This window comes from Chiloscyllium punctatum, chromosome 13 (assembly GCF_047496795.1).
Source record: "Chiloscyllium punctatum isolate Juve2018m chromosome 13, sChiPun1.3, whole genome shotgun sequence".
Taxonomy (NCBI): Eukaryota; Metazoa; Chordata; class Chondrichthyes; order Orectolobiformes; family Hemiscylliidae; genus Chiloscyllium; species Chiloscyllium punctatum.
The window spans coordinates 96,420,376-96,442,530 of NC_092751.1; the positions used below are offsets into that span (position 1 = coordinate 96,420,376).

General features: G+C 39.1%; 1 protein-coding gene across 18 annotated transcripts in view; it reads right to left on the minus strand.

The window, feature by feature from the left end:
* The window catches only part of LOC140484687 (disks large homolog 5-like), a 195,897-nt gene that overhangs the window by 47,472 nt on the left and 126,270 nt on the right, over positions 1–22,155 (minus strand). For 12 of the 18 annotated variants that reach the window (XM_072583340.1, XM_072583339.1, XM_072583336.1 and 9 more), the window contains 9 exons: positions 20,727–20,859; positions 16,083–16,210; positions 15,762–15,937; positions 14,665–14,768; positions 13,696–13,788; positions 6,802–7,827; positions 2,712–2,895; positions 833–986; positions 268–381 (listed from right to left, as the gene is read on the minus strand). In XM_072583340.1, the coding sequence (XP_072439441.1) occupies positions 268–381; positions 833–986; positions 2,712–2,895; positions 6,802–7,827; positions 13,696–13,788; positions 14,665–14,768; positions 15,762–15,937; positions 16,083–16,210; positions 20,727–20,859 (2,112 nt within the window). The remainder of the gene's footprint in view (positions 1–267; positions 382–832; positions 987–2,711; positions 2,896–6,801; positions 7,828–13,695; positions 13,789–14,664; positions 14,769–15,761; positions 15,938–16,082; positions 16,211–20,726; positions 20,860–22,155) is intronic. The other 6 variants (XM_072583344.1, XM_072583342.1, XM_072583341.1 and 3 more) reach the window with 1 other exon arrangement.

Genomic DNA, 22,155 nt, shown 5'->3' on the forward strand with positions numbered 1-22,155 from the left:
ACTTCCCCATATGCATCCCCCTTCCCACAACCTGTCTCTTTTGTCAAGCGTTTGTTCACTTTCCTAACCAGTTTCTCCGAAATTGAGTTGCCCAGTAAATTTTTGAGCTGTTGTTGCAAGATTACTGGTGTATCCAATGCAATGTCATTTTAAATGTCTTATTTTAAAAGCTGAAACACGCTGTACGTATTGTGTCACTTAAAGGTTTTCTTGGTAAGTCTGGTTCAGCCAGTCTAAAGCTATAATGAATGTTTCAAGCATTCTCACCTAAAACTGTCAAAGGCATGCACAGATTCTGGAAAGCAAATTGCACTCTGAGGCCTATGCCGGGTCCGTGGAGAACCATTAAAGCTTTCAGTTGGTGAATGGTTTCTTGCCCTACTTTAAATAGGAGGAAAACAAACTGTAAGTGATTTAAAAAGGTTTCCTGATCTGATATATAATATGTGAGCCAGGATTTCTCTCCTAAGAATAGAAATTTGGTATAAACGTTTTTAACTGTTCAGCAAAGGATTTTTACAATAAAAATTCTCAGTTATATATTATTTGGACAAAATGGTTTTAAAATACCTGTTTTAAGCCACTTACATTGAATCAAACCCAAGACTTTGGACTTTAATCAGTATTAAAATACATATACCTTTAATTAGTAAAGTTCAACTATTTGTACTGCGATGTAGGCAGGTTAAAGTTTATTTTAAAATTGGTTATAGAAATATGCTTTTCAGGTGCTGAAAGATCATTATCAGAGCACTTTTGCTAAATACTCTTTTACAAAAACTTCGAAGTAGACAAGACACATTGCTAGCCAAATCTAATGGGTAATTAGTACCTATGCTGCTGTTGGGGATAGCACATCTGACTAGCCATGGAAGGATAGTTGCTACTGTGGACCATACGACTCCGAACCGTGAAGAAAGGAACGTTTGGATTTCTCAGGACAGCTGTCACAGCTGGACAAGGCACAAAATTTCTCTGTGCATTGCCTGTATACGAAAGGTAGAAATCATGTTTAAATGGTCACACGCATTAAACAAACATCTTCATTTGTACATTCTTCAATGAAAAATATGGAACAAACTAAAGTAGCAGAAGTGAACAATGTGCAAGAAAGCTAACGGCTTTTTTCAAGCTGTTATTCAATTAGAAAAATAGAATTCCTACACAGAGACAGGAAGGCAGCCTGTAAAAGTTTAATACTTGACTGTCTGTCCATGGAAGATTTAGTTATATAGTACTTATTTAGTTCATATAAAACATCTTTCACGATTTTGAACATCTTTTCCAAATCCCCCTTTCTCCTCCCTACTCCTAGAATTGCCACCTAGAATTGAATTTTAGCTGAGGCCGAACCAGTGATTCGTAAAGGCTTATCTTAACATGCTTGTATTTGTACTCCATGTCACTGTTTGTAGAGCCAAACATTTTGAACAACCTTATCCACACAGAGTTGTGGAATCAAAGAGTTGAGTCTGCACTAGTCAAAAACAACCACCTAACTATTCTGATCCAAGACACGCAAGTGTATATCGAGATACTTAAATGTTGGGGGTTTCTGACTCTACTACCCTGACAGGCAAAGTTCTGGATTCCCACGCCACTCTCTGGTCGAGAAAATGCTTCCTCGTGTGCCCTTTAAACCTCCTGGCTCTCACAAATCTATTTCCACATCACTGGTCCCTCCATCAAAAGGAATAGGTTCACCCAGTCTATGCCCTTCATAATTTTATACGTCTCAATCACATCCCCCTCACCCAGTCTCCTCTGCTCCAAGGAAAATAAGTCTATCCAATCTCTTCTCATGACTAAAATTCTCCAGCCCAGGCAACATCTCCAACCACTGCAACCTCTCCAGTGCAATCACAATTCTCCTATCACGTAAATTCCAGAACTGCACACAATACACAAGTTGTCACCTAACTAACATTTTATACAGCTCCAGTATCACCTCTTTACTCTTAAACTCTTATACCTCGGCAAATAAAGACAAGTTCTTAACCACTTTATCTAACAGTCCCGCTATATTAAGTAACTGGTAGAAATGCATACCAAGGTCCATTTGACCTTTGGTGCTTCTCAGAATCCTGCTGTTCATCACATATTCCCTTGCCTTGTCTGTCCTGCCAAAGCACCTCACACATATATGGATTGAATTCCACTCGGACTGCCATTTTCAAAGACGTGTGTATCTCTCTGTTCTACTCCTCCTTTCAAATTGTACAAATCAGTTTATATTGCCTGTCCTGACTCTTCCTTTCAAAATGCAGCTGCAATAAATTTGTAATGATTGAGATTTACATTTGCAAGTTTTTCTATTTGGTCTCTGTTTTAAGTTACTACATATCAACTAGTACAGATGCAACATACATACAATCAGAACTAGTAATATTTAACTTATTTTGCACATTAATTAACTGAAATCACCTGCATTTTGCATTTATACATTGTTATATTCAATTAGGCCATATGTTGAGTTTTGGCTGGCCAACAACATTTAGATTTAGCAGAGTAAATATATTAATTTACTGACAAACAATAACTCTCAAATGTCCAAGAGCTTTGAACACATTTTAAATCATATTTTAAGAGCAGCTGAAACAAGAATGATTCAATTGCAAGAATTAAAACATTAGAAAGGCTTAAATCTGTATCTTACTCATATGTTTTACAATACAGCACCAAATATCCTGAAAATTTCTTTATGAACTAACCTGCTGATGGTGGACTATTATAGACAACTGGTACATAGCCACTACTGTGCCTATGTGAGCGTTTTGGTGCGTTTTGGTGCCATTCGTGTAGTTCCAAAGAGAGGCGTTCTTCACTTGAATTGTACTTGAGAATAGGGGAGCAAGATGCATGACTCTCATAGTGTGATTGGGGGTCAATATTTTCCTGCAAATATAAACAGTGCCATTCAAATCATCTGTAGTATACAATTCTTCATGGAAAAACAAGAGGGCTTTCAGATTCTTTTCTGAACTTTCTTCATGTGTTTCCAGCACCTTGTCAGCTTTTCTGTAATAGCACCTTCATTACTTCATACCTCGCGAATCTCTCTAGGTACCACAATGTAATTACCATATTGAAAAGGGAACATACTCCTGTCAATGCTTCTCTTCAACCAAGTATGTGAGCAGAGTTTGCTCAGAATTTCCCTTTTGCTTTATTTCCAAGTCTCTGAACTTTCTTCAACCTCCTGCCATTCTGGAGCTTAGTATGGTAACAACATTCCTCAAATCTTCCTCAAAATCATTTCTACTATACTTTTGGAACCTCTTCATTTTCAAAAGCACTTCGCAGAGAATTAGAACATAGAACATTACAGTGCAGTATAGGCCCTTTGGCCCTTGATGTTGCACCGACCTGTGGAACCAATCTGAAGCCCATCTAACCTACACTATCCCATTCTCATCCATATGCCTACCCAATGACCATTTAAATGCCTGTAAAGTTGGTGAGTCTACTACTGTTGCAGGCAGTGTGTTCCATGCCCCTTGCCTGAATATTTCCTGAGAAGTTTTCTACATGCAACTTTAGCTAATTCTCACGTTGCATTTTTCCAATTCAATGCAATTAATAATTTGCTTCCTTTAATACAAATCCTGATACCGGTCATTGTACATTTAATTTGCTCTCGCTGACAATAGGTGAACAAAGAATAGCATCATGGCCAGCACAGCCATAGTGGGCCAAAGGGCCTGTTCTATGTTCTACAAAGACACAGTGAGCGATAAACCTAAAATTCCAGCTATTTCTCCCTCTCTATATCTATTTCATTAAAGTACAATTTTTATATTGATTACCTGTGGTATCACTGACCAAACCAGCTGCATGAATGTATGACATTTATACAGTGTGAAGGAACAAAATTCAAACAAGGAGCAAATGTCAATGATTTTGCTCAAGTTCTTGTGCTGCATGTAATGGTGGCTCTGAAAACAAGCTCTCTGGCTGCATTGCATTTTCCAGTTTACCAGAAGTCTACTTCTGACTAAGGACATTTCCGAGAACTTGCTGGAAAAAAAAAGCCCACACTATGATTTAAGAATAAATTACATGTTAACAAGATAATTTGAAAATTTTAAAATACATTCAACATTTGAAATGTATTTGGACAAACACATGGATAAGAAAGATTTAGAAGGATATGGGCCAAGTGCAGGAAAATGGGGTTCGTGTTGATGGCATTTTGGTTGGCACAGACCAGTTTGAGCCAAAGAGCCTGTCTCCGTGCTGTAGAACTCTACGACACTGCTTGCACATGTGAAAGCAGGTACTGTCTCAAAACGTAGACAAATACACTTGAAATCAAGATGCCTTTTCCTAGGAGATGGGGTTGCTATTCCAGGTGGGCTATTTATCTTGTAAAAGAGGTTTGCTTCAGAAATAGGTTATCAATATGCCAGCTTGTAGCATACTTTTGAGTGCAGAAATTGTTCCATGGATGACTGGACACGAATGAATTACCGTTGGGAATATTTTCAGCCTGAGATGCTCACTTTGCACAAATACATTTACTAAATTCAACACATATTCGATTTTCTTTTATTGCAAATGGTAAATCCTTAAATACTTCATTGCAACACATGGTGCTCATTTGCTGATGTCAGCACAAGACAAACTTTGTAAACAGGTCAAGTCAACTGCAGCGAGTTTAATTTTGTATCCTGAAACATCATTGCCCATAATGCAGTGGTTAACTATACACTCTACAAAGAGCAAAACTTGGGTGCTCAGCTGGAAAAATGTCTATGGCCAGAAAGCTTTATGGGGTTCACCAAATCTTCTGCCACAACTTGGCCGGGTGGCACAGTGGTTCAGTAGTTAGCGCTGCAGCCTCACAACACCAGGGACCTAGGTTCAATTTCACACTCAGAAACTGACAACATGGAGTTTGCACATTCCCAGTGTGTGGGTTTCCTCCGGGTGTTCTGGTTTCCTTCCACAGTCAAAAGATGTGCAGATTAGGTGGATTGGCCATGCTACATTGCCTATAGTGCCTAGGCGTGTGCAGGCTAGATGGGTTAGCCATGAGGAGTGTGGGGTTACAGGGATAGTGTCTGGTTGGGATGCTCTTCAGAGGGTCAATGTTGACTCGATGGGCCAAATGGCCTGCTTCAATATTGCAGGAATTCTATGCATTTCAGCAGATCAAAGTTTAATTTTCAGTCTACTTCTCCGTTTAGTTGTTTTTGCGCCATAAAATGGGACGTTTTAGTATATTGCTTAGGACAATGTTTTGCTGCGATGGTTCCTACTGTTAAAACACATGTCAAACACGTTGCTCCAAGTCTCACTTAAGAACCAAGGATAAACAGCATTGATAGAACTGGACACCAGCAAGGAATCAGCACCCTAAGGAAAGGTGACTGGGGGAGAAATTTAGCAAGAGAGATGTATTATTTTACATCCTGGTCAGATGATTAGCCCACTATTTTTTTAATGTTCTCTTACAACACTAAATTCAAAATTTTCCTGGTAGCAATGTATTTGTAATGATCAGAAAGATGTAAGCTTCATTATTTTGACTGGTTTCCACGCCGACTGGGCTAAGTTTCAAAATGACCTAACAAGGCACTGTTGTTGAGACCCTTTTTGTGTTTGCCACACAACATCAGATTGGAATTATCCATACACCATTTGATTACTTCAATTCTGATTCCATGTCCTCCAGTTGCTTCTGTATTTTTTCTGACTAAATTAAGCCAAACAGAGCACCTGGCTCTGGTTGGGAAAATCAATTCAAGAGTTGTCCAGATAGATGTCCAGAATGCATTATTTCTCAACACAGATTGTAAACTACGCCTTTTCTCTGATGCGAAACTGGGCCAATTAGCCATGCGATTACTGAGATCCTGGCTGATCAGTGAGATAACTTCATAATCAAGGGTCAGTCTATTACAGGAATTATCCTATAGATAATAAATGCTCTCAAAATTCTGCCTGACAAAAAATGCCCTTCCATTAATAGGATGTCCAATGCAATTAGTAGGCCAAATCTGGATGAGGTTCCTTTGTCTTTATCCATTGATTCTATATTTTCTCATGTGAATTTTAATTAGTAACATATATCAACTGATTAAGATTACTTACTTAGTTTTGTTAACTCTCTTTCCCCTAGCAATAACAGTAATATATTACCTGCATGGAACTCAATTATATTTCATGATTTGGTAAATTTCATCACATTGATGACGACTCCACTCTTCTTAACTCTCATGAAGAAGCAGACAATAGTCAGTGCTAGGATTTTTATGGACAACCAATACACAGTAGACTCCCAAGAAGTGTTTTTAGTTCTGCAGCTGTTTAAGGGAGAGTCATGGTTTAACTATAATCATCACCAACTTCAAAGGACTCTCACCATTAACTCACCTTTACTATGTCAATTATACACATACGCAAGAGTTAAAAGCCTCATATCTGGTGCATGTCCACCAGTAATATGTTGGATAAGACTTTGCACCAATCCACATCCTCATCACACCAGTCAGTCATGTTTTATTTCAAAGCATGACAATCAGGCTTCTCTCGAATGGTTGAAGCTTGAGATTTACAAGCAGCTGCCAATCTATAGAAATATCACTCCAAGTCATAACTGTAGATCTTAGTCTCTGATTGATCTCTGGACATCAATTATCAAGCATCTTCCCACAGGAATTGCCTGAGGACAGCTTTAAAATTATAGTTGTAAATATCATATCTTGAACCTACACGTCAATAAAATTACTACCACACATGATGATCTTAAAACAATGACAAAAATTTGTCATTCACAAATCAAATGTCATTGCTTACCTGAGGGGACGGTCCAGAGATAATCAAGGGAGCAAGTTTGCTTGGTCTTAAAACAGGAGCAGATTTTGGTCGCCGTCTGTTCACAGGTTCCTCCTCAACTCTCTGGTTACCTTCTGATTTCTCAGAAGTCCTTGAAGGTACTAAAGCAGTTCCCTCTAAGTACTGAGCAGGCTGATAGTGGCCAGCCTTCATATCATGAACTTCATATGTTGTCTCTTGTTTTATTCCAAGGGACACAGGGGATTTAGGCCCTGTGGGGCTGGTTGGAGGTGACCCAGTATTTATTGTAGAGTCTGAAGTAGAGCTAGCTTGTTGTTTGTGCTTAAATTTGAATGAATCACTCCTTTTGGGTGGTGTTGGAGGTGTTGAACCAGATTCACTCTTTGATGACTGAAAAGAATGCGTCTGCTTTTGTGTTGGAGAGAGATAATCCATCTTTGGGGGAGTTTGTGGCCTTTTGAAGGTATCTGGATCGAAGATAGGCTTCCTTTGTTTTGGCAGTTTGAATATGGAGAGTTTTCCAGGTTCAGAAGGTGAAACATCCACCATTGTTTTTGGCCAGGTGCCACCACTGTGTTTAGAATTATGCCCATTTTCTGCATCTGTCTCCACCACCACACAATCCGTAACTGTTGGGTCAAACGTGAAGCGTCTTTTATCATGTTCTCCAATCCCATAACCTTGATCAGGAAATAGCTCTGGGCTGAAAGGGCCAGGTTTGTGGTCTGAAAAATTGTGGCAAGTATGATCAGCTGTCCTATGTGTATTAGATTGCAAAGGACAGCTTGAAAATTGCTTATGTTCACAATAAGTGCCACCTTCATGATTGGCTCTATCATTTTTGCTGTCAAGTAAGCTCGAGTCTGTAGTGAAAATGTCAGTCTGTGTTGAACTGTTATGTTTCAAGTTTCGGGTATTAGGAACCTGTACTTCCGATTCATGAATCCTACAGTTTCCAGATTTCTCAGATTCCTTTAGTGTTTCAAGTATATTCTGTCCACTCCAAGAGGAACTCTGAGGAACCACCTTCAGAGACAGAAGAAAAGTACACACTTTAAGTAATTCACAAGGCTACTCAACTAGGACCTGTCTTTTGCAGCTTGTGCTCAAAAATATTGACTCAACAGTTACGAAGACTGCATCAGATTTTTGTGTAATTAGAGTAAAAATCTAGTGCAGCAAGAGGCTTATCATATCAATTGCAAACTTTACAAACCTTGCTAGGGATAGATGGCCTAACAAATGGTAATATATCAAGAATGAAATTTTACTATTTCTTAATTTTTCATACAGATTCCCAGTGCATATTTTGCGTCCGTGAGTGTTAACATGATATATCCACTGTAAATGGTGGACAATATCACTGATATTTCCCAACATAATCAAAGGAATTACAGATACAGGGAATTAAAAAAGCAATATTTAACAATTTTCTCTGAATAGCAGTAGTTGTGTTGAAGGAGATGGCATGAATGGACAATCTGGCAGCTGGAACAACACAGCAAGTCAGATAGCGCCAAGAGGTGGAGAAGTCAATTTTTTGGGTATTAACTCTCCTTCAGGACTAGATGTGGGGATAGGGAGAGCTACAGATGAAGAGGGGTGGGTAGTGGGGTGGGAGGAGTAGCAGAATAGTGAGGTAGTGAAAGGTAGACACAGGAATTGGGTACGACCTGGTTGGTCGATGGGAGGGATGAATCCAGTTGGTAGCTAGAAGGAAGGATCAGTAGGTGGAATGTAAGGGGAGGAAGTGGGGCTGAAAAGGGAGGCGGAGTTGGGATAGAGCTATGCATTTAACATGATAAATGTTAGCTTTGTAGTATCCGTCCAAAACAGTTTGAAAGTTCATCTCCAAATACACGTATAAACATATTTAGATACTGTGGACCAGAAGAACAAATGGTTGAATTTGCACAGGTATTAAAACCATGTATGCAGGATAAAGGTAATTGCACTTGATCAATCTGCAAAACTTTCACTGGAAACTGCATCTGTCCAAAATAGTTGTACTTAATAATTGCAAATTGAGTCTCTGCAATTGATTTCTATAACAATTTAAAATGTTTAATTGTGAATTGTTTGTTAACTTCCATAGTGTGTGTGGAATGAATAGTGGGGATGGTAGTTTGAAATAATGTTATTCAAGTACAAAATTCAAATTGAAGGAATTTCAACTAAGCAGTTATCAGAATTACAATCAGTTCCTTTAATTTTGATGACGAATTCAGCTTAATTTTGGACAATTTAATGTATTTCCATACAATTTGTCTGTATATGTCTGCAAAGTCTGTCCACCTAACAAATTATGATGGAAATTGAAAAAACCGCAGATGCTGGAAATCAGAAATAAAATCAAAAACATAAATTACTGGAAAAACTCAACAGGTCTGGCAGCACCGATGGAGAGAAATCAGAGTTAATGTTTTGGGTCTTTTCTTCAGAACTGATGGGAGCTAGGAAAAGGTTGATATTTATGCAGAAGATGGGGTGGAGGGAGAGTAAATGATAGGTGGAGACAGAGCCCAAAGAGAGAGAAAAACAGATGGACAAACAAGAGAGTAGTTAAAGGTCAGTATGTAGAATGGTTAGTTGCTAATGGGGGCTGTTAGTAGCTGACATTGAGTTGTGTGGGGTAGCTGCCTATGCGATGACAAAAACCTGGTGTTTGGGGGCCTACTAAGGACATGGTCTCATGCTCTAAAATTGCTGAAGTCAATATTAAATCCAGAAGGCTGCAGAGTTCCGAAATGGAAAACAGAGTGCTATTCTTTTAGCTTGTGCTGAGCTTCCTTGGAGCACTGCAGCAAGCCTGACACAGAGATGTTGGCCACGAAACAGAGTGGTGTGTTTTTGCAGATAGAACATAGGTACTCTGCAAAGAGTCACCCAGTCTGAGCTTCATTTCCACAATGTAGAGGGAACCACATTGTGAGCAGTGAATAAAGGAGACTAGATTGAGTGAAGTGCAGGTAAAGAGTTGCTTCACCTGGAAGGTACGCGCTGTGGATCTGTCACTGGACTTGAAACATTAACTCTGATTTCTCTCCAGAGCTTTTCCAGCAGTTTCTGTTTTGTACTTTAAATAGATAGATTATCAACCATATTTTCAAACGAGTTCTTCACACGCTGCAAAAGTACAGTTTAACAGTGTAGTTTCTTGGGAAACCACAAACGGAACAAATATGTGGTGTTTCCTCATGTCATACTGCATGAAGCTACATGGTGATTGCTATTCACTTTGAATTAAAGCAGAACTAAAACTATTGCTCTAATGTCATACATTTTTCAGGGTGGTATCATGATGCGTGCAAGGCATATTCAAAGAACAAAGACAATCTTTAAAGACAGGTACAATATCTTTCTTCGATGTTTTACATTTTCTGCACATCTGGAAGCATTTTCAAGTGTGCAGATTCAGGATGGGGAGAGTGCCAGAGCTGCTGTAACACCAGCACTGATTTGCCAAAGCGCCACTCGTGCTTACATACTATATCTAACTCAACACAGTAATTTTTTTGAATCAGTGTTTCAGAATTCCATTACCTTACCAGCCTGACATCTCTCATAAACTGGAATATAATGCCTAGTACGTCTGGATTAAATTTTAACAAACCCATGGTTTTTTTGTTGGTGTCACAGTTCCGACACCGATGTCCCTTCCCTCCTAAATTCTTATTTGGACTACTCCCCATTAGTATAGTGTATAGTTAGTTAATCGTGCTCAGTTAACTGCAGAAATCTAAGAGATGTCAATTGCTTAGAAAGGTAAAGAAGCCTATTGCTGGATACTTCTACTATGATGAAATCCTTTTGTTCAGGCTGTTTTCTCTTTGAAGCTGTGAGGAGAAAGTTAGTTGGAAAATGATAATATTGAGGGAATGTGGTGTTACAGTGATTATTACATTCAACTTTGCCTAGGAACAAGGGCAGAGCCTCTTGCGATGTTTTCAATACGTCACTCAGAAAAGTTGAGGGTTACCAAACAGTCATTCTTCAACAGTAAGTTGGAGGCAGTGAAGCTAACATTCTATGCTTTTAGGCTGCTGGCCTGGTGTTTAGGTTAAGACAATAAAGGTCCATTCCAACGTAGAGACCTTCTAGGAGCTAGTAGGCGAAGCTAACTGTTTGGAGTTAGGGCTCAGGAAAAGCTCTGGTAACTGTGGGGCTCGGAAGAAGCCTCCGAGCCATTAATAGCTCATTGCAGCTCAGAGTGGGGATAAAGAAAGCCCAAAAGAAATGTGTGCTTGATGCAGGTGAGAACGAGTGGAGTTTGGAGTTGTACTAGATCGGTGAAGCCAGCTGTTGCAGACTAGCTGGAATTGGGCCTGTGAATAGGCAGTGAAGCACAGTTCTAGGAAAGGTGTGCGAACTACCAGATGTGCTGAGCAAGTCCATGACAGAGCCACTTTTGAGACAATTCCAAAACTCAAAAGAGGAGAACTGCAGAGTCTCTTGCAGAGATGACAGAAGTTTCAATGCGATTTAGAGACTTACATAGTCATTAATGCTTGGGAGATTGCTGATAAATTCATTAGATTAGATTACTTTAGATTAGATTACTTACAGTGTGGAAACAGGCCCTTCGGCCCAACAAGTCCACACCGCCCCGCCGAAGCGTAACCCACCCATACCCCTACATCTACATCTACATCTACCCCTTACCTAACACTACGGGCAATTTAGCATGGCCAATTCACCTAACCTGCACATCTTTGGAGTGTGGGAGGAAACCGGAGCACCCGGCGGAAACCCACGCAGACACGGGGAGAATGTGCAAACTCCACACAGTCCTGAGGCGGGAATTGAACCCGTGCCGCCCATCATCATCACATTCATTTGGATCTGTCTTGACCACATTTGCTGTTTGATTTACTATGTATGGCATTTGACTATTGTTTGTCTATTACTCATATTGTGTTAATTCTGATTCTTGAGAGTACAAATTGTACATACATTGTAAATTATATTGCTATTCTAATTTGCATTACTGTTCAAGTTTGTAGAGTAAACTTTATTTTGTTTTATTCAATGTCGAGAAATCTTGTATATTTATTCTCTTAGTAAGTACTTGGGATCTCTCATTTTGCCTATTTTAAAAAATATACTGGTCTTTGGCCAGACTGCAACATAAAATTGGTGATCTGGTCCGGGATCATAACATTCCTGAAAATGGATTAAATAATCGCTGTATTAAATCCTAAATGGATGGTCTATTCCCAAAGGTAATATAACAAATAGATAAGAGATCAGGATTCTCTATTGTTTTCTCTGGAAAACTATTAAACTGAAGGTGTAATCTTGTGATCTAGTCTTGTGAATAGATCACCTTATACTAAAATGGAAGAAGGGAGAACGTAATGGTTATTGGAGCAGACAACTAAGATGCTTGGGTTATGGAATTAGATGCCTCCCATTGTGTCTTTCTGCATCTAATTACAAACAACTGATGTGCTAAATGGGCACTTTGGCAGAGGAGATAAATTTGCTTAAGTTTCCTCAGTACAAGGTAATAACAGCATTCCAAAACTAGAAGTAGAGAAGGTTCACTCGGTTGATCCTTGGTATGGAGGGATTCTCTTATCATAAGAGGTTGAGTAGGTTGGGCTTGCACTCATTTGAGCTTATAAAAATGAGAGGAGATAATATTGAAACATCGAACATCCTTAGAGGGTTCAACAGGACAGGTGTGGAGAGGTTGTTTCCCCCTCATGGACTGTCTGGAACCATGGGGCATAATCTCAGAGTAAGGGATCACCTATCTAAGGCAGCGATGAGGATGAATTTCTCAGAGAGTAGAGAAACTGTGGAATTCTACACCAAAGAAGGCTGTTGAGTCTGGGTTATTACATTTTAATCAGTAAGGGAATTGAAGGCAATTGCGTTAAGGCAGAATGGTTGAGTTGAGGATCAACAGATCAGCCATGATCTCATTGAATGGCAGAACTACTTCTAAGTGTAATAGCTCTAATTGACCTTTTTCCTGATTTCATTTTCTGTGCAGATCTACGCTGTAAAGAACCCTTTTTAGGAAATCTGTTCATGGGATGTGGGTGTCATTGGATATGTCAGCATTTATTGCTCATATGTAATTGTCCTTAATAAGGTGGTGGTCAGCCACCCTCTTTAACACTGGCTGTCCATGGCTGGTTAGGTATACCCACATATCCATTATGGCTGTCAAAAATTGTACTTTGTTCAGAGGCTGAGGTGCACTGCATCTTTACTCGCTGAAAAAGAGGGGCTTATTCAGGCGGTTACAGATGCAAGCTCGTTCCTAGACTTTCAATTTTATAGACTGAATTTAGAGATTCAGGTGGTCATCTTGTTTTTAAAAAAAAGCATACTACATTTTATAAAGAGTCATTTCTATTGCATTCTTAGAACACTTGAGATTTAAAACATCATTAACCAATTCTTTTAGCAACATTGAGCTGGTTTGATAGTTATTTCTGCAGAAGCATGCTACACAAGTGACTGAACCGAATCCAGGAAGGTCTCATGTAAAGTTGTGGTTGAATTGTTAAAATTTGGGATCTTGAATGCAACAACTTTATGGGAAACAACTTTAAATGAAGCATTGCTGCCCATTACAGTCAATGTTAAAATCAGAGCTAGATAGCTGCACACATTTTTATTTGGAAGAAACAATGTTTAGATTGAAATACTGCAGGACTGCATATTTCTTGCTGAAATCACTTGCAACTTACAATAGATTCAACGTTTTCAAGGAGTCATATATAGTTCTTAGGGCTAAAGGGATCAAAGGGTATGGGAAGAAAGAGAGAAAAGGGTACTGAGTTGGATTATCAAGTGATCACATTGAAGAGAGAAGTAGACTCCAAGGTCTGAATGGCTTATTACTGCTCCTTTTCTCTATGTTTCTCTCAACCATACCTTCATCAGTGAAAGACTGACAGAATCCCTGCAATTTCGCAACAAAGCTTCACATTCTGTCAGTGACTTGTTTTCTAGTGCAATACCATTTATCTGTGAAAGAGAAAGACTAATTAACAATCAAGTACATCAATACTAACTCTAAGAGTTCAAGTGTAACTTTCGCTGTTTCATAAAAATTAAGTTAATAGGTTCTGCTTTTTTTTTCTTTATAATTAATCTGCTTACCTCTACAACATCCACATTGTATTAAGTCTCCTTTTAGCATTTTTTTTTACAATAAAGCTATGTTAGCTGTGTTTTTAATTAATTCATGGCATGTGGGCATTACTGGTTAGGCCAGCATTTATGGCCCATGCACAGGTGTCTTCGAGGTGAGCTGCCTTTGATGGTGACCTGCCTTCTTGAAACACTGCAGTCCATTTGGCATAGGAACCCCCTACTGTGTTGTTAGGGACAGTGTTCCAGGAGTTTGACCTTGTGACACTGAAGGAATGGTGATGTAGTTTCCAATCAGCATGGTGAGTGGATGGAGCAGATTTTGCAGGTGGTGTTCCTATCAGATCTTTCTTTGCATTTCAATCACTCAAAGTCATTTCTGCTAATGCCTTTTCTAAAACATCTATTCTAAAACTGGTCTTACTATTGTGTCCCCTACAGTGCTCATCAATAATCATCCTACATTGACAAAATCCCGAGTATGAGAAATGTTCACACAAACCTTTGACTAATGCAAATGTTTCATGTTACTTACACGATAATTACCTGTTGCTGCAAGCATCTTTGTATGCCTTAACCTAATTTAAAGGGTGACTAGCTTCACTTGCTACCTTCTACAGTAGTGCTTAAGAAATCGGAAACTTTGGGACATGGGGGACACTGATTGGTACAGTATGTTGCACGCTAACAAGTTGCTTTGCCAGGGGGAAGATTTGCCATGTAGTTTAGTTGTAAATTCAGATCACTAACTGTAATCAGTCTGTCTCCCACCGTTAAGGATCCTTCCCTTGCAGCAGAACTGCCAGGAACAATAGTAGCTACATACACTCCAGTCTCCAAGCTGATTCCAATGTCTGCAAAAGATAGAAACACAAAATGGGTACAGCAGAGGCTACTTACCCTACAAACATCAACATTTGTACTTTAAATACTGTCAAATATGGTTGACAAGTAAACTAATTTTCCTGTATACAAGAGGCCACTGAACTCTATTTATCTTCATAGGTCATTAGGCAGATGCTATGTTGACTTATGGGCCTTGTAAAATAAAACTCAATGTTCTCATTAATTTCCCAGGACTGCAGGTTGTGAATCTAAAGATCTAGGTATACTGATTCAGTATTTTTCCAACAGCACTTCCCAACTTTTCAGTCCAAAAACTTCAAACAGGACAACGCTGCAAGTAAAAAATAGAAATGTAAACAGAACAGTTACTAAAGATTTTAACACCAGATTGTCAAGAATCATGGTCCTGAAAAGGATTAGCACCTATAATTTTGCCATAAGGTTTAGCTTGTTGGAAGTGTAGTTGGAACATTAATTGTGTGCTATTAGATGTTTAAAGATTCTATAATATGGTAGGATTATATCATAATAGAACCTAAGTACTGAGACATGCAGGCTAAACATGTCCCTGTACAACAAGCTAATGGACTAAAACCCTTAGGTCTCACTTATACGGTGCATCCTCAATGCAGAAGTTTACAATTCCTAGATTCATCATATTTATTTCTCTTAGAACTGTGGCTATAAATGAACATACCTTTGGTTTTCCTCATTACTAATTTCTGACTATTTAACATGCCTCAAGGTCAATGACAAATATGACCTTATTATAAAAGTAAATAACATGAATAACCCATTGGACATTACACAGCAGTGGAGATGCATCATGGGGGTTGAACAAAATAATAGTTTCAAGTAATTTGTCATAAATTTCATTTGCATTTATTCCAATTACAGTTAGATCAGCTATCTGGATGAGCAGTTAATTAGCAACTGACGTGAATTAGAGTCTTCTGGAATTGGAAATTGAGTTGGATACAGATGTTAGAATTTAAAATTACCTTTGTGACCCACAAGGTTGATATGAACTGGAGTTATCGCCCTGCCTCCCAGAGACTTTCTTCTTCGAACTATGATATTAATTACCCCTCCACCATTCAGTACAGCTTTAATGACATGCTTCCTGTCCTTGTTGGTAAGATCTACATCATTTATCCTGAGTAAGCAATCGTTCACCCTAGAATAGAAATAAAGGTGCACGATAAACAGAATCGTGGAAGACGATTTTTGTATCATTTGAAAGAACCTTTCTGTTGGAAAATAATTTTCATACAAAATGATATCTTTCAGTTGCAGGAAAGTGAGAAATTAGCTAGGCTTACCTTAACCTTCCATCTGCAACACTTCCTTTATCTACCTTTATAACGAATATCCCAGAGTCTCCAGGTAGATAAGGCTCATCAGCCCCTCCTGCGACGTCAAAACCTAATGCCTTCAAGTCCATGTCATCCTACATCAAAAAAAAACACTGCAGTTTACGCCACAGGACCTTGAGTTTACAACTGCAGGATAAGCAATGGCAGATTCTTCAATATAAAGATTTGTCAAAGCACACAGAATACCTCCTTTACCAATATAGTGTACAATGCATGTGTGCACAGAGAATTAATGGCAGACCCAAATGATACTGGCAGCTCTCATGTTGCGGGGTCGTGAAGTTTCTGTTGGGAATGTACTATAGGCCCTCTAACAGTCCAATGGAAATAGAAGAGCAGTTATGTGGGCAAATTTCAGAGAAGTGTATTTCAGAGAAATTAATACGGTAGTGATTTCAAGTTATCCACTATTAACTGGCGTATAGTATGAAATGCTTCATGAGTGCAAAATTCTTGAAATGCATCCAGAAGAGCTTTCTCAACGTGTACATAAAAAGCCCAATAAGAAATGGGCAGTCCTTAATTTTAGGTAATAAAGCTAGGCAAGTGATTGAATTAGCACTGGGAAATATTTTACAGAAAAATGATCATAACTCTGTTAGATTCAAGATTGTTATGGAAAAGAATAAGGATGGGCCTGAAATCAAGGTCCTAAACCAGGGCAAAGCCAATTTTAATAAAATCAGGTATGGTTTGGCCAGAGTGGATTGGGAGAAGATATTTTCTAGGTAAATTTGTGATGGAGCAATGTGACACGTTCACAAAGGAAACAGGTAGCTTACAGGCCAACGTGTTCCAATGCAGATAAGGATTGGACAAACAAATCCATGAACCCTGGATATCAAGGGACATACAAGACTGGATAAGGAGAACAAGACAGGTTTATGGTCGATATAGTAGAAGCCCTAGAGGAATATAGAATACAGAAGGGGTAATTTAGAGTCATAGAATCATAGAAATGTACAGCATGGAAACAGACCCTTCGGTCCAACCCAACCATGCCGACAAGATATGCCAACCCAATCTAGTTCCCACTTGCCAGCACCCAGTCCATATCCCTCCAAACCCTTTCTTTTCATATACCCATCCAAATGCCTCTTAAATGTTGCAATTGTACCAGCCTCCACCACTTCCTCTGGCAGCTCATTCCATACACGTGCCACCCTCAGCGAGAAAAAGTTGCCCCTTAGGTCTCTTTTATATCTTTCCCCTCTCACCCTAAACCTATGCCCTCTAGTTCTGGACTACCCCACCCCAGGGAAAAGACCTTGCCTATTTATCCTATCCATGTTCCTCAGAATTTTGGAAACCTCTATAAACTCACCCCTCAGCCTCCAATGCTCCAGGGAGAACAGCCCCAGCCTGTTCAGCCTCTCCCTATAGCTCAAAACCTCCAACCCTAGCAACATCATTGTAAATCTTTTCTGAACCCTTTCAAGTTTCACAATATCCTTCCAATAGGAAGGGGACCAGAATTGCACGCAATATTCCAACAGTGGCCTAATCAATGTCCTGTACAGCCGTAACATGACCTCCCAACTCCTGTACTCAATACTCTGACTGATAAAGGAAAGCATACCAAATGCCTCCTTCATTACCCTATCTACCTGCAACTCCACTTTCAAGGAGCTATGATCCTGCACTCCAAGGTCTCTTTGTTCAGCAACACTCCCGAGGACTTTACCATTAAGTGTAGAAGTCTTGCTAAGATTTGTTTTCCCAAGATGCAGCACCTCGCATTTATCTGAATTAAACTCCATCTGCCACTTTTCAGCCCATTGGCCCATCTGATCAAAAGCCTGTTGTAATTTGAGGTAACCCTCTTCGCTGTCCTCTACACGTCCAATTTTGGTGTCATCTGCAAACTTACTAACTGTACCTCTTACATTCACATCCAAATCATTTATATAAATGACGAAAAGTAGTGGACCCAACACCAATCCTTGTGGCACTCCACTGGTTACAGGCCTCCAGTCTGAAAAACAACCCTTCATCACCACCCTCTGTCTTCTACCTTTGAGCTAGTTCTATACCCGAATGGCTAGTCCTCCCTGTATTACATGAGATCTAACCTTGCTAATCAGTCTCCCATGGGGAACCTTGTCGAACGCCTTATTGAAATCCATATAGATTACATCTACAGCTCTGCCCTCATCAATCCTCTTTGTTACTTCTTCAAAGAAACTCAATCAAGTCTGTGAGACATGATTCCCCACACACAAAGCCATTAAAAAGGAAATGAGGGCAAAAAGGGGACATGAAAGAATGACAAATAAAAGCAAATAAAAGCTTTGACAAAGGGTCAGTTAGACTCGAAATATCAGCTCTTTTTTCTCTTTACAGATGTTGCCAGACCTGCTGAGATTTTCCAGCATTTTCTCTTTTGGTTGATGAAAGAATGACAGGTAAATTAAAAGAAAATACAAGTACATCAAGGGTAGGATGCCCAGGGAAAGAAAATGATCCATTAAAGATGACAGTAACAGTTTGTACGTGGAGCTGGAGCACACAGATAAGGTTCTAATTGAATACTTTGGGTCAGTGTTCACTCATGAGAGGGATAATATTGGTACAAAAAACAGAAAGTAGTTAACAGTGGGTTGCCAGTTATTCAAGAAAGGAGCAAGGTCTAATCTTAGTGGTGGATTAAGTACTGGAAACAATTTCAAAATTAATCTGCATTTGGAGAAGCAGGAATTAATCAAGAACAGTCATCATTATTTAGTTAATTGTGCCTGACCAACTTGATTGAATTTTTCAAAGAGGTGACCAGGTGTGTAGATGAGGACAATGCATTTGGTATAACCTACTCACCCTACTTACATATACTCTGTAATTACATATAAAGCAATTCAAAATACAATAATCTATTATTCTCCTTTATCATGTAGAATGGTTATTACAAATTAAACTTTCATTTCTTCAAACTACATTCACATTTAGAGTGATATTATGTCTCCCAAACCAAACTCAGATTCTAAGCTCTTTGAAAGTCCACAAAATGCAATTAATTATAATTTATCATAAATTAATAAACCCAGAAGTGACATTTGAAGATGGTGCAGTGAGAAAAAGGAAAGATAAAGTAAAGACTCCTCCCTCAGATACAGGGAACCCCATTTAAAGTTGATTTTTAAAATTCACTCATGGAGCATGTTTTTGGCTGGCCAGCATTCACTGCCGATCCCTAATTACCTTTACACTGAGCAGCCTGCTAGGCCATTTCAGAGGGTAGTTGAGAGTCAACCATATTGTAGAGGGTCTGGAGTTACATCGACCAGACTGGGTAAAGATGGCAAATTTCCTTCCCTGAAGGGCATTAGTGAACTATATGATCTTTTCAGACAACCAATGGTTTCATTGTCATCAGTAGATTCCTCATTCCAAATTATTATTGAATTCAAATTCCACCATCTTCCGCAATGTGGTTTGACCCAGGTCCCCAGAACATTAGCCGAGTTTTTGAAATAATTGTCTTGCATTAATACCACTAGGCTATTGCATCCCCATTAACTTAAAGATTCACTTAAAATTGTCTTACTTTAACATTATCAATAAAATTGGGACAACATATTTGTTTACTGTTAAGAGTACCATTTGCTTCTTACGAAGCTCTTGTATGACCTCCCACATTCAGTTGGCCCTGGCCTTCAACTTGCTCCTATCCCTGTTCCTCACTCTCTGCCTAAACCCCATTCCCATCCTTCAAAATCTTTTCTTTAAAGTTCTTAAACTTTAATGACATGTTCTTTAAATCTTTCATATCAGCTTTCTCTGTTGCCTGCCGTTCCAAATTTGAATTGCAGTCCTGGGCTTCACCTGGTGGCAGATGTTGGGCAGTACAAGCAGTTCAGCCTGTATTGACCAGCTTCTGCCACCAGATGGGGACAGTCAATTAAAATTTAATCCAGTGAATTTAAGGTTTATTTATAGTCATTACAATTATATTGTATGTTTTCCATATTCTAAAATTTATTTTAATGTAAATGTTATTTTATTTAAGAATGTTGGCATTTAGAAATGAACACCATTTCAACATAATGTTTAAAGTTGTTTTTTGCTGAGTAAATTCTGCAAGCATCTAACTAGTAGAAAGCGAAGATTAGATTAGATTTCTTACAGTATGGAAAGAGGCCCATCGGCCCAACAAGTTCACAACGACCCCCTAAAGACTAACCCACCCAGACCTATTCCCCCCACACCCGCCCCCAAACTAACGGATCAGAGTTGAACAGTGTGGTGCTGGAAAAGCACAGGCGGTCAGGCATCATCCGAGGAGCAGGGGAGTTGATGTTTTGAGCAGAAGCTCTTCATCAAGAATGTTCCAAATCAGGAAAAATTATGAGAGCAAAAAATGAGCAAACAAATCTAACTAGCTTTAACATTGATTGCTGTAGAAATTAATCCTTTACTTTAAATTGCAAGTTTCAAGAACATAACCAAAACATTCAGCAAGGACTTCCAGTCTGTTGTTAAAGTATGCACAGTTTCACTTTCTATAACGTGTTACAATTCCATTGTTGGACTGATTTTTTTTTGAGCAAAGAAACAAAAATGTCACAGTGGTGAATGCCTGATGTTTATACATACCCTGTCCTTTGCAAATTCAACTACTTCAGTCTCCCATTCAAGGGAATCAGTGTCAATGGCTGAATCATGTGAATTATGAGCCATAAGCTGCCGAATCCGGGCCTCTTTCTCCAGCTGGTTTTCCATTCTCTCTCTTAAAAAGGGAAAAGTTAAAAAAAAACTCATCACAGGTTCAATAAATTAAACTGGAATTAAAAAGACAATTTATCTTGTCACTGTTTCAGTTCTGTGTTGCAGACTTGTACATCTGATTTGGAACTTTCATTTTAAATCATGATGTATGTAAAATAACTACAATTTCTGATGTCAAATACAATTCACCCCACTTGGAATCTGAACACTGGAAACAATGCAAGGGCTGAGAGCAGCAAGACATTGCAAACAGCGTGCAGGTGAGTTTTGGATTACTACTGTTACTCTGTGGATTAACTAAGTTCTGAGAAAAAGGACAGTGTGACAGGACAGAAAAATAGGTGATCGAGTGGTTGGTGAATATTTTTCTTGTTTCTTCATTAGTAATTGCAAGAAGCTACTGGTAAGGTATATGAACATTACTTGCAATGTACATTAACTATAAGTTAAGGACAATAAATTAAGTAACACATACAAAAGACTGCAGGACAAGTGTGGGAGCTGATGGATGTCATCATAATCCAAGACAACAACAATAAGAATCTGCAGCTCAGGGGCTTCAGCTAAGGGTTGATGAGTTGGAGGTTAAGTTGTAAACATTTTGATGCATCAGGGAAAGGAAAAGGTCCTTGAACATTGTTCCAGAAGGCAGTCCCACTCATGAGAATAACATCTCCTGATTGCGCCTGTGGTCAGGAGAAAAGGGTGTGCCTGCATGTGAGGAAAGGAGGGGACCAAGAAAGCATCTCAGACGTTACATTTTTCCAACATTCTCCTGCAAAATGGATGAGGCAATTGACTATGTCACTATGGTGTAAGCAGGCATTTAAATGGAGAATAGTTATAGTAGGAAACATTACAGTTTGGGGGATAGACTTAATTCTCTGCAGTCAAGGACATGTGGCCAGAAGGCTGCGTTGTCTACCTGGAGTCATTATTCATGAGTATCAGAGCTGGTGAGGGCCCTCCTTTCGAAGGTGGAAAGATCCAGTTGCTGTGACCTATGAGAGGATCAGTGACGTGGATGGAAAGAGGTTCTGCTTCGGTATTATGAGCAGACGGGGCTAAATTAAAAATAAAAACCTTAAAAGGTAACAATCTCTAGATTGTTATCTGAACCATGAGAAAATTGGCACAATGTAAAAAGGTTGAGAAAGATGAATATGTCTCTCAGACTAGTGTGGAAGAAATGTCTCATTCATGGGGCACTAGCGTTAATACTGGGTAAGTGCGAGCTCCATCATTAGATCAGACTTCACCTGAGCCACATTACAACTAGTGTTCCGGTGAGATAGAT